The 13,846-nt window shown below is 31.6% G+C and overlaps 1 protein-coding gene across 4 annotated transcripts in view; it reads left to right on the top strand.

Moving 5' to 3' along the window:
• LOC117105491 (golgin subfamily B member 1-like) overlaps positions 1 to 13,846 on the top strand; it is an 87,720-nt gene that overhangs the window by 13,714 nt on the left and 60,160 nt on the right. For all 4 annotated transcript variants that reach the window (XM_033246653.1, XM_033246655.1, XM_033246656.1 and 1 more), the window contains exon 4: positions 4,933 to 5,021. In XM_033246653.1, the coding sequence (XP_033102544.1) occupies positions 4,933 to 5,021 (89 nt within the window). The remainder of the gene's footprint in view (positions 1 to 4,932; positions 5,022 to 13,846) is intronic.

Consider the following 13,846-nt stretch of genomic DNA (forward strand, 5'->3'; position numbering starts at 1 on the left):
TAAATACCCTCAACAAAAAGTAATTACAAATCCTGGATGTGAAGCTATGAATTTTATCTGGCCTAATACTCATCCTACTAAATAATTAAATAAGGTTAGGAATAGATTAATTCTCTTAATGATAATAGGAAACATAAGAATTACACCACATGTTTCAAGAAAGTGTAATGACTCCTTGTGTTAGCAACCAATTAATACAAAGTGTTAAGACTTACTTCCACCGCAGTTGACAAAAGAGCCACACCCGAGGAAAAAATGTCTGCTTCTTGGTTTAGTACTTTCCCACATTGCTAGGATTCAGTGCATTGTGTTTAATTAATGTAGACATTCCATGCGGATCATATAATTTTCCCATGTACGACAGTCAAGTGAAATTAGCAACATCGTTTTCAGTTTTGTAATTGTATCCTGTGTAGAAATTGCCTTCTGTTGATATCTTAGAAAACAAAGTTTTCAATTAGCACATTCCTTAATTAAAACATGGAATAAAATTTATTTTTGAAAGATGTTAGAAAGTGAATTAACTGTGGAAAGTAGGAAATTTCCTTATTAGATGTCATATGTAGGAGTCCCAAGTTAGGAAAAGCCATTTCCAAGAGGCCAGCTGACTTCCATGAAGACAAATAGTAGTCAAATTTTGCAGGAAATTAGTTAGTTTTTGTTTAAGTTTGCTTAGTTCATGAGAGTGCAGGAGATTTCCCAGGAGACTCGGATTGCGACTCACATTAAACTTGGCACACCTATATGTTAATTAACCATCATTTATGATCTGGTTAAGGGGGAAAAAAAAACAAGTTTAACCGGATGAAAATAATATTAATTATAAGCTTTCACTCCTGTCTCTTATACACATCTAGATGTGTATAAGAGACAGGTCACTTAATAAGAAGGTCATCTGGTCAACAGAAAAGAAAGTCTATCTTTACTATAGCTACTGGTCAAGAAATAGGAAGTTCCTTAGTTGATACAGCATGGTCAACAGAAGCCTTTTACTTATTATAGTTACAGTAGACTCACAACTACTACTGTAGGTAACAAACAAGGAGTGATGCCTTTTGCCTTTGCAAAGGCAACAATGTGGAATATTATTTTCCTGTAGCTACTGGTAAAAATTCACATGAAAAAATATACTATTTGCTATTTAAATTTTTTTTTTTTCATGGAAAATAAATATAATCAGGAAATCTGAAAGATTGTTAGTCAAAATGTAAGTAGAGGTGGAATATAAATCAAAGACTGAATTTTCTTTAAATAAATAAGATTTTTTTACATTTACCAGCCTGTTTATAAATCGCAATTAGTAAATACCCTCAACAAAAAGTAATTACAAATCCTGGATGTGAAGCTATGAATTTTATCTGGCCTAATACTCATCCTACTAAATAATTAAATAAGGTTAGGAATAGATTAATTCTCTTAATGATAATAGGAAACATAAGAATTACACCACATGTTTCAAGAAAGTGTAATGACTCCTTGTGTTAGCAACCAATTAATACAAAGTGTTAAGACTTACTTCCACCGCAGTTGACAAAAGAGCCACACCCGAGGAAAAAATGTCTGCTTCTTGGTTTAGTACTTTCCCACATTGCTAGGATTCAGTGCATTGTGTTTAATTAATGTAGACATTCCATGCGGATCATATAATTTTCCCATGTACGACAGTCAAGTGAAATTAGCAACATCGTTTTCAGTTTTGTAATTGTATCCTGTGTAGAAATTGCCTTCTGTTGATATCTTAGAAAACAAAGTTTTCAATTAGCACATTCCTTAATTAAAACATGGAATAAAATTTATTTTTGAAAGATGTTAGAAAGTGAATTAACTGTGGAAAGTAGGAAATTTCCTTATTAGATGTCATATGTAGGAGTCCCAAGTTAGGAAAAGCCATTTCCAAGAGGCCAGCTGACTTCCATGAAGACAAATAGTAGTCGAAATATGCAAATTTTGCGGGAAATTAGTTAAGTTTTTGTTTAATTTTGCTTAGTTCATGAGAGTGCAGGAGATTTCCCAGGAGACTCGGATTGCGACTCACATTAAACTTGGCACACCTATATGTTAATTAACCATCATTTATGATCTGGTTAAGGGGGAAAAAAAAACAAGTTTAACCGGATGAAAATAATATTAATTATAAGCTTTCACTCAGGCTTTTTCTATATACCTCTGTCCACAATATGAAATTTTATGTGACAAAATATGTGTGATATGTATAAATGGGCATGATGATGTCATATCACACCCAGATATGGGAATATCACATTTATTTGTCACATAAAATTTGATATTGTCAACAGCTTAAAGCATTGTTAATTCTTCTACAGATGAAGTTGATTACTGTATCATGGAACCATGGGTTTCGATTACTGGAAATGTTTCAATAGATTAGAAAATAAATAAATATATTGCAAGCTTCATAAAAAATTGTGAAGGTTAATGACATGAAACTGTCAGATAAGATTGTTTTAAAAAGGTATCTGGGAAAAAAGCAAAGAAAAGGGTGGAGTAACTTGATTATTTTGTTATTAATTACTAATTGAAATATTTCTAATTCAGATTGAATTATATTGACATTAATGTTATTATATTAGCAAACTAAAGAAATTTTATAAGAAAAGGTTATATTTTGATTTACGTTTTGTAGTAAATTCTCACAATAAAATGAATTATTTGTTCTCGTTAGATTTCTTATATCTTCCATAGTGAGTAATCGATTTGCTAATTCATGAATTTCCACCAACTTGCTTGACAACTCCGCCAAAATTATTGTTTAATTCTTACATCCTACAATTATAATGAAAACGTTATTTGTTTGTAATAATAATCACTTCATTAAATTGCTTTGCTTCTACTTCATTATAGTTGGTCTATTTTTAATTAATAATCAATTTTGTATATTTTTATCATAATGTCATTATATTTTTAATAACAATCACTTTTTGATTCCTACGGTATGTTTATTTGTATTGAATAAATTCTTGTATGATAATGGGATGACAATATTCAATAGCAAAACTCAACTTGTTACCCCTTTGCACAAGCTCTTTATTTTTACTCTTATGATTTGGGAATTGAGTTGGTTTCGGAAAGGCTGTAGAAGAATATGGTATAGTGAAGAGTCGGGTGATTAAGAAAATTTTAATGAAGAGAATGGTAATGAAGAGGATTGTCATGAAGAGAATTATTGATGAAGATGGTGGTGATAAAAATTATGATGATAATGGTGATGGTAAGGCCTTAATAAAAAAAAAATTGTTTGTTTGCCCTCCAGTGATCGCTCCTAGCTCACTGAAAATTGGGGGCAGTGTTTTTAAAAAAGGTTTTTTCCCCCGTTTTTTTGTTCACAAATTTAAAAAAGTGATCTTTATTTTTCTCCATTTTGTGCATGAAAGTTGTCTAAATTTGGTGTCTGATGTAAGGTATCGCCATTCTAGTCTTAAATTCATTGCAAAATATCGATTATCGGTTATTTTTATTCAGTGTGATGAATACCCTTTGAAAAATAAATAGTGAGACATGCTTAATTGCAAGCATTGCGATTTAATATGTTAATTTTTGCGACAGAAGAAAAAAAAACTTTTTGCACCCACCCCTTTTATATAATTTTCAGTATCAAAGGGAACACAAACATTTTTTTTAGGCCTAACGGTGATGATAATCATTTTGATTGAAATTAGAATGAAGAGGACAGTGAGATTATAATGGTGCTGAAGTTGAAAATCATGAATAATATATGATGATAGATGAGGTTAAAAAAGAGAGCAAAATAATCGAACTTAGGTGCCTTGCCCAAGGCACTTGGCTCGAACTGTCAACCTCTCAATTCAAAGCCTGAAGCATTCACACTATGCCACTTGCTTTCTCTACACAATGAAGATGATGGTTGATGATAATATTGCACCCCATGTCTGTTTTTTCTTTCAGTTTATTGACAGAGGCATTTTCCACCCACACCTTTGTAATAGACAGTGTCCTTTCAATTCTTAATAATATTACAAACCTTAAACTTTTAATGGCTGTGTTGATGCTTTTTATCATTAATTGCTTTTGACAATTCCAATTTATTCCGATTCCATTCTTGTTAAATGTGCCTCAGCCTTGATTGATCCCTGTTTCTTCCGTTGACAATTTCTGCAGCAACTAAATTGCATTGATAATTCAAATATCAAACTTCTCTGTCATTGTTGGTCGTAATCTATCACATTTTCAGTGAACCGAATCGCATGTTGAACAACGCCTTCCAAACACACTTTATGTTACAAATTTAATTGATGACATACTTTGTCAATCAGTTGATTGAAAGCTCTGTGTAGACATCCTTTGCAAGGGTTGCCAGAGTATTCCCTCTGTGTTCCCTTCAAAGAATTCTGATAGAATCAGAAATACAGTATCTTTGACTTTGGCAATTACAATATCGAAATATGTACTGTATATTTTAATATCTAAAATTGAAGTTAATATAATTCAATATATTTTATCCTACTGATGGGTGCAAAAATATTTCCTCAAACTTGCAGTGTTTGTGGTAGGGGTGTGATTCACTTACCATCTCTATGGTTACTGTAAATAATTGCTGGATTATATTGGTTCTAAATTATTAACAATAATTTTTTTACTTTGATCCTGCATATGTATGGCCCGCAGAAGTTTGCTCCCTAACAATAATTCAAGATTTACATCTACAAATATGTTTTGCCCCATCATACCATGCAATAAAATTGCATTGGTGAAATTTTTTGTTACAATAGAACAATTTTTTTTCATTACAATTTTTTTTTCAATGAAAAGCTAAATGTAGGTAATTAAGTGTTGGTGTTTCCAATAAAGTATTTTTTTAAACTTGCAGATGTTTCTTTTTATGTACTGTATTGGTTGATAAACAATAATATTTGAAACTTGTTTTGTTCTTACTAAATATGCTTATTATTTCAGTGGACCTAGAAGTGGAGGAAGTTGATACAAGACAACAATTCATCACAGAGCGAGATGGCTTGATACGCTCTCGACTGAAGACCTCAGATGTAAGTATCTTATTGGCAACTACTGAAACCACTAATTGCAAGTTAACAGATTGAGGGCTCTCTCCCATGCTTAAAAGAATTTTTGTCTGTTAGTTGTCATTGTACCAGTTTTGATAATGATTGATAAAAATAATTTGTGAGAGGCCAAATTTATTTTAGGAGCCTGATTATCTTTATGAGGTCTGTGGCTAAGACATAGTGTTACCTTTTCACACTTGTACATGTTTATTCTTAAATTACATAATTAGATTTTGCAGTTTTAATTAACTTGGAAGTTATGTGAGAGACAGAGTCAGATGTTTTGTGGGTGGAGTTTACAGCCAATTAAAGTGATTTTTTTTTTTTTTTGATCAGTTGGACTGTTTATCCAAAACTCTCTTGAAACTATTCACAATCCCATAATGTAGTTGGATTGGTCAGAAGACTATTAGCTCTAGCAATACGGGCGGATCCAGTAGGGGAGCACGTGCCCCGTTTTGCCACTAAATTTTAAATATTTCAATGCAAATCAATGTTTTGTGCTACTCACTTAACTATTCTGAAACTGTTGTGCTCTCCCGTTTGAAAAATTCTGGATCCGTTCTGAGCAGAACATGTTAAACAAGACTTTTTTTCTACCTTGTTGAGCAACTCCTAATTGACAATAATGGTAATTTCGAATAAAAATGAAATTTTATTTTTGGCAGTTTGCGAACCCATCCGGCATGAAAAAATGAAAATTTCAGAAAAAAATGTTTTATTTATTTTTATTATGCCCTCCACACCCCTGAAACTTCCAAAAATAAGATATGTATTCCTTAATAATTAAGGAATCTTATACCTACACTCTTTACATTCATCAATACAATTTTATTTTTTTATTTTTGTTTTTTCCCACCCTTCTCTGATGATCTTTAAAAAATTTAATTCGCTATAAACAGTTTCTTAAAAATTCTCTCCTTATGTTTATATTTAATAATCTTGAACTTTAAAAAAAAGTGATTTATTATTTTTTTTGTGGTATTTTGTTTGACACCGATCATTACATGTATTGTACTGTCCTCATTGAAATCTGTTTGGCTCCCTGTGTTTTTATGTTTCAATTTGTTTAGAAGAAAAAGCATTAAAAATCAGAAGTACATCATTTCCCGGCTAATTGGGACCAAGGTTTGGGAGCATCGACGTTGGTCTGGCGTAGTACCCAGACATGTGATTTTTTTATTGCATGCAAACAGTTGTGATGTTATAAATGTCATCCTGTACTGAACAAACAAGTTCTGATTCTGATGCCAAAGTAAATTGCATGGTTGATTAATCAAACCCTAAACAGGGTGGTGCCAGTGTGAAAAACTGGTCCCCTTTCCACACTGGAGAGAAAAAAACACAATTTGTTGCAGGAGAACGAACATTCTAAATTTTTATAGATTGTGAGACTCTAAAATTAATTAATAAGCCTTTCAAATCCTTAAATTGTAATAGCTTCCAGTACTCCCCATCCCTAAACCCCCTCTGATGGGTTCTGTACAGTCCCTGGTTCCTACAGTACCTCTACATTCTCATTGAACACACGACCTCACATCAGGAACATCTGACCCTCCTGGCAAATCCTGATGCCACTATAAACTCAAAACCAAAAAATGACTAATGATTGGAGCCATGCTGCTGTCTATGATTTTCACTGCAATTATTAGGTTTATTAAGTGTACTGTAATGGGCCAGGGGTCTTTGTAACAACATCAAACAAGGGTTTGAAATGGGTTAAAGCATCAAGGACATGGGTATTAAGGGGCATATTGTGCCTTCATTGCTTTCATTTTGTTAGGAAGGCTATGTTGTCAAAATCAATCGCTTTGTTCTATTAAATAGATAATGCAATTTATATATTTAAGTGAAGATAGGAACCAATTATCATGTTTTTTTTTTCTTTAGAAAAACAAAGTTTACACATGTTACCCTAAACAGCTGTTAATTTATGTCTGAAAACATTCTGTGAGTAAACTAATAAATTTGCTGGTGGCGAGATTTTTGAAACCCACAAATATAAATTAGCACTAAGAAAAACAGTAAAATTGAAAATTGTATTTCAATGTTTATGTAAAATTGAACATCTTTAATAGTAATTTACAATAACAGAAACATTCATTATGCACAGGAAAGGGGGGAGAAGGGTGAATACAGTTTATTTGGGGGACAGTTGTTTTATTGAATAGATGAATTTTGAAATCAGAATGTAAGATGTTTTGAGGAAATGGTATATTCTATATGCTGACCTGACTAGACATTTAACTACACACAGGGGTAATTAATTAACCAATTAATTATTATGATTAAAATCATTATTATCCTGGCTTATATGTACAAAATATTATACTGTAGATTTTTAACTGGGTTGTTTACTGCAATTGTAACCATACTAATGATTTAAAATAGATAGTTGTTTTAATGATTGAGGGCTAATAAAAATAAGGTTGATGTTAATATTTCTAACTTATTTCTAACTTTTTAGATGGTGAAAGGAAGACTTGAACTTTCATAGATCTTTCCCGAAACATTTTACAAATTACCGTAGTTGAACTGATGACTATCTATATAGCATAAATTTGAATGTGGTTAGTACAGTAAGGGCAATTGCTGGAATGGCACCAAACTGTCTAGATCTTGTCTTTAAATGTTTTTCTCCCTCTGCAAACTAATACAAAATTTTCTTGTAAAAACACCTTGAATTTTAAATTTTTCTGAAGGGCAGTGCTATCTTTTCTCAGTAATTCTGTCAGTGCATATTAAAAATTCTATGTTGACACTTTCAAGTTTGTGTTTTGTTATGTATTATTTGATGTATTTTTAGTAAAAGAGTTTTAGGTAGCGGAAAAGTGGCAGATATTTTGTCATCTGTCAAGGTAGAATTAGTACTTTTAATGTGTGATGCTTAAACTATCTTCAGTTGATGTCACTAACCTTCTCGATTCAACATCTAATTTTCATTGCTATTCTTTTTCACTTCTTTTCTAATAGCTCTGATAATTATACATCAATGCATACTTTAATCTGCTTTTATTGCCTATACGATTATTATGAATTAATTCTTGTAAAACAATCAATTGGAATGACGTTTCCTCACATTCTGCCTTTTTGTATCTTTGAAGGAAAAAAGGACGTTAATGTAAACAATTCTTTCATAATTTTCTGTTTTATTTTTTGAATGAGACTTAAAAGTGCAACTGTTAATAGTTAAGAGAAAAAAATCCTGGGGGTGTGACAGGATTTGAATTCAGGATTCTGAGATTGAAGACATTAATTTTTACCAAACTATAACTCCATTTCAGTTTTTAATCCCTGTTTTTAGGAATTTAGTAATTATCAATCATAAAGTAGTATTCCATTGGTATTTAAGGTGATCCAATCATTCTTCCCATTATCACTGCATGTCAGAATTTGACAAGTTTGATTGTCACCAAACTTCTAAATCATAGAGTTACACACTTCTGGCGTCAAGTGCCTACACATGAAACGGAAAGACCGCTTTAACACCGTTCATTATTCATCATCCGGTAACATGGTTTATGGTCCATTAGAATGGTTGCTCAAGGTGGTACTGTCGGTTGTACTTATTACAGTTTAAGTGTTTATCTTCAATTACCAGTCAATATGGTACGTAAATGCTTAAAATGACAGGAAATTGTGACATACACTCCTCTGAGATTCTAACATCTAAACATTGTATCAGTTAAATCTTTCAAAAAAAAGTTTTGTAGAGTATGTAATAGGTCATCTGCGTGCATTAGTCATGTGCAATAACTTGAAATTAGAGTAGAGCTGTAATTATGTGGTTAGATTGCAGCTGTACTGTAGCCTGTAAATTCCAATTGGTGTGTTTGATCCTGGCTTAATACTGGGTGTGATCTGGGTTTAATTCTGGTTTTATCCTAGGCTTAAATCTGGGTTTGATCCTAGGATTAAGTCTGGGTTTGATCATGGGCTTAATTGTGGGTTTGATCCTAGGCTTAAAAATGAGTTTGATTCTAGGCTTAATTCTGGGTTTGATCCTGGAATTGAAGTCTGGGTTTGATCCTGAACTTAATTCTGGATTTGATCCTAGACCTAATTATGGGTTTCATCCTGGGATTAATACTGGTTTGATCCTGGGATTAAGTCTGGGTTTGATCATGGGATTAAAGCCTGTTTTTGATCCTGGACTTAATTTTGGATTTAATCCTAGACTTAATTATGAGTTTCATCCTGGGCTTAATTCTGGTTTGAACTTGGGATTAAGTGTGGGTTTGATCCTGGGCTTAATTCTGGGTCTGATCCCAGGCTTAATGCTACTGTAGGTTTCATTCTAGGCTTATTTCTAGGTTTTATCCTGGGCTTAAGGTTGCATTCTGAACTTAATTCTGGGTTTCATTCTGGGCTTAATTCTGGGTTTCATTCTGGGCTTAATTCTATGTTGGTTCTTAACCATTCTATGTCCCAAAATGATCAGTTTTCCAGTTCTTCATGAGTATCAAGAAGTTTTAGAAACAGTTTATATTACATTTTGTGTACCCAAAGCTTTGAAAAAAAGTTCAGGTTTTGAAAGTTGCATACTGTAAATAATAATCATAATGATAATACAAGAACATCAATAAAGATAAAAACAACATTATAATTGTAGTAAATAGGCCTATTGATACACACAGGATCGATTTGAGGCAAGCAGGTTATCTTATACAAAAACAAGTTGTTTTGTAACTCTATTTTTCATACTTTCACTTGTGCGCATATTTAAATATTTTTAATGGAACAACATCACACATGAGTGTGAACTTGATTCTCATCTTCATAATACTTTTCATCTGGGTGTTAATGAAATACAGGTTTGATATTTTAACGCGAATCTGACAGTAACTGGCATACATTGTCCAGCCTTGTCCCCTGTTTAAAAGGGATATTTTGATAAAGATCTTTGTGAGTCTATGATGCCCCATTTGGGAAATTCAGGAAATTTGGGGGTCACATTTTGTTTGCATGCTTCACCTTCTGTCATAGTTAGCTGTATCCTTGAATTTGCCCTTATTTTGTGAATTATTCTTCATAAAAACCTTTCAACATTTATTATTCCCAATAAGCAATTGTGTAGATTCACACACGCAACAAAGTATTGGGAATGCATAAACAAATTATTCAAATGCTTTGCATTATTTATAAAAATCGTACTGAATTTAAAAAGTCGTACTGTACTTATCTTTACATCATAAAGAACCATCATTCCCTATGCATTATATATTTTTATTTATTTATTGCACATCCAACAGCGTATACCGCAATTACAGAATGGAAATATAAACTATAAAACTTACACAATATCTGTGAAAAGCCTAAAAACTTTGAAAAAGTACAATGAAAAAATATCAAATACAGGATTAAATGAAGGACAAAGATATAGTGTATAATTTAAAATTTAATACATGTTCTAAAGTTATGCAACTTAAAATATTAATTTTTTTGTGCATATTTATTAGCTTATTGTAGTTGAATATCGAGATCTGTTAAATGTTGTCTTCTTTTAAAAAATTTTCATTCACGCTCACATTATTATTTGGCATTGCCAGAGGGTCAGATTTGCAGTTGAAATGTTTGATAAAATATTTAATTTACACAAAACGGTCTGAAATGGCCAGCATTGCCACAACCCTGTAAAAAAAGTTCTTAAAGCTGTTTTATACAAAGAAATTTCATTTTGCTTGACTGCATCTCAGTGTTCGGTAAATCATGTTTGCCATTTCTCTCCGTTTTATTAAATTAGAAATCGCCAACTTTCTCTTTTACACAGAAGCTTATTTTGTTTTTATTTCAGGACTAAAATGAAAGTTTTTCTGTCTGTATAGCCAGAACATTAATGTGATAACTGCTTTAATTTGTTATGGACATTATCACATATGCAGAAAATGTATACACTGTTAGTTATATAAAGGTAGTAAGTTTTAAAATTAGTTATTTGTGAACGGAAATTTAAAATGACATTGCATAAAAACTACTGAAAAGTATCTATTCACAAAAGACTTGATCCTGACCGGACAGGTGCTGGCAAAAAATTGATAAATTATACATTTTATAAATATTGTGTATTATTAGATATGAAGAGATCAAGGTTAGACATAGTGGGAACTTCCTTTAACTTCGTCATTAATCCAGTCCATCAAGAGGGATATTAATATTAAATGAGATATAATCTTCAAAAAAATACCGTATTTAGTTTTGGGTGATCAACCCTGCAGATGTGATCACTTTATATGCACAATGAATAACTATTATACTATATAATCAAGTGTCTTTATAAGTCTGTATTAGAGATGATCACTGATACTCTACAGTATATTAGGTCTATTCAATCTGAGTATTGTAGCCATTCGTTTTGAACCCAGAATCCTCTGATCAATGTAGAAAAAAACATCCATATAGAGGATAATAAATAATTGATAAAAAAAAAAGTTTCTCCCCATTTGAATTTGGACCTAGATTCTTCTCTACCAACTACACTAAAATAAATCCAAAATTATACATCAGAGTAGCCTTCAGCATTGTATTTGGCGAATTATAAACAAAAAACAGGACTGTATAGTGAGTATTTATAGTAACCGCTGCATATAGTTTGTACAGTGAAGTGGTGTTCCTCCTTCAGCGCCTTGCAGACCGTGAGTCAAGTATTCTAACAGCTGAAGATACTGCTCAGAAGGCAGTTTACATCATCCTTAGACTCTGTGTCATTCCACCTTCAGTTTATGGAAAAACGATACAAATACAGACCAAGGAAGCATCAGACATCAGCCAGAAGGTATCTTTTTATGAGCCCTGGGAAAGGATTTAAACCTAGTCTAGGATTCAAAAGTGTCTCTGCACAGCCAACCACTTACTATTGACTGTAGGCCATTGAAATTTTGTACCATTAACTGCATGATAGTATTTTATTCTATTATTATATTTCATTTTTTGTTATTGTTGTATGTTATTGTTATTAGTTGTATGTATGTTTAATATTTTATTATATTATTTGATTTAATTAATTTATTATATTATTGTTGTATGTTATTGTTTTTATTATTTGTTGCTGTAGGGACAATTGAAAAATTATCAAATATCACAACATGTAGGCTAGAAAGTAGCAATTGTTTTCAGCATACTGTAGTACGTAAACAGATTCTAGTATTATAATGAATTTAGTTGTTTAGTTATCTTGGGAAGGCAGAAGGAATTTGATATAATTGCTAGGTAAATAGAGTCTAAGTTGTCGACAGTAATATCCTTGTTTCATGACTCCGAACAATACTCAAATGATGGAGAACAAAGCCTTTCAAAGAATGTAGGGATATTTTTAACCTATTCTCAGAAGTAATCAAATAATGAAAGATTGGGAAAAGACACACAATTAATCAACAGGCAAACATCTACTCAATACATACCAGTGATGGATAATTAAACGTTTTATCGTTTATTGAATTTTTTTTTGTATGACACAAACAAATAGAGGCCAAGAGCTAAAATTCTTTGCAATACAGTCTTTATTTTTATGTTTTGGCTTCATACAGTATGGCAATCCGGTAGTCCATGTTTATACCAAAGTACATAAATAATTACAGTAATATATTATGATTTCTTTAAAAAAAAAAAAATGCATTTGATATGATTAAATTGAATAAAAATATTAAAATAAAACAAGTATTTCATTATATTAATGCTTGCGGTACACCACATACTGTAGATAGTTCTGAAAAGAACTGTGGTTTGTTGAGAATGTGTCAACATTTCAATTGAGTTGCTTCAATCGTCTTCAGGAAAATATATGACATTGATTTAATAACAAAAATACATAAAAACTTTTTTTGATAGATCATTCAGTATTCTTTAAAGAGTAACATTTTTTTTTTTTGTTATAATTTCATTCTCAAATTGTTCCAGTATCTTTGTTGGATAAAATCACTTTTTATTTTTCAGGTGACTTTTAAGTTCTCTTGAGAGTTGAGGATTAGTGTTAGATTGTATAAACGTGTCAAATTTAGTCATTTCAAACATGTAAATTTAAACCTTTTGTGTCCACTGCTGTTGCTACTCATGTATTCCTATTATCATTGAAGTCTTTCGGAAAGAGCCACTCGTAAAAAAACATGAACTAACATCATTAACACAAAGTTTTTGTGTGAAATTACCTGTTCTTATGCTTCAGCACTTGAACTTTAAGCCTTTGAGATTACTGATCTTCCAAAATCTCATATCCATTAATCATTCATAATTCAAACGGTGGTAAATTATTGTTGTTCTTTGTACGGTTCTAAGTCCCAACAAATTTTGAAGCATGATGCAATGTTTTCGTCAACTGTGATTTTAAGATTTAAATTGACGTGTTTACTCTTTCTTCTTCACCATGGGAATTATTTGTAGTAATAGCCAGAGTATATTTTCTCGACACAGAACAGCATTTTATTTGCCATTACTTAATTCCATAGTTATTTCTCGTTGTACAATACGTCATTCATATTCCTTCGAGTTTTGGAACTTCTCATGTTTTGTAGTCTTTTGGGGAGTAAGTCTATTGTCCAATCGCCTTAGGTAGGAAGTGCTTGTGGATGATTGATTATCTTTCTGACAATTAATTAATTACTTGATACTTGTTAATTACACCAAGTAGACGGTAGAATAATTTGATTTAATTTATTACTAGATTTGTTAATGGTTTGGGATCATTCAATTTCATGTAAAACATTGTTTCTAACATTTATAAAACTTGTTGAGATTTTTTCCTTATTTGACTTGTATTTTTAAAAAAGATCTTTTTCTCCAGCGAACTTTTACAAGCAAAATTATATGTCAGGCAT

This window comes from Anneissia japonica, unplaced genomic scaffold (assembly GCF_011630105.1).
Source record: "Anneissia japonica isolate Jap-2015-1 unplaced genomic scaffold, ASM1163010v1 scaffold6233_len141684_cov196, whole genome shotgun sequence".
NCBI classification, from domain to species: domain Eukaryota; kingdom Metazoa; phylum Echinodermata; class Crinoidea; order Comatulida; family Comatulidae; genus Anneissia; species Anneissia japonica.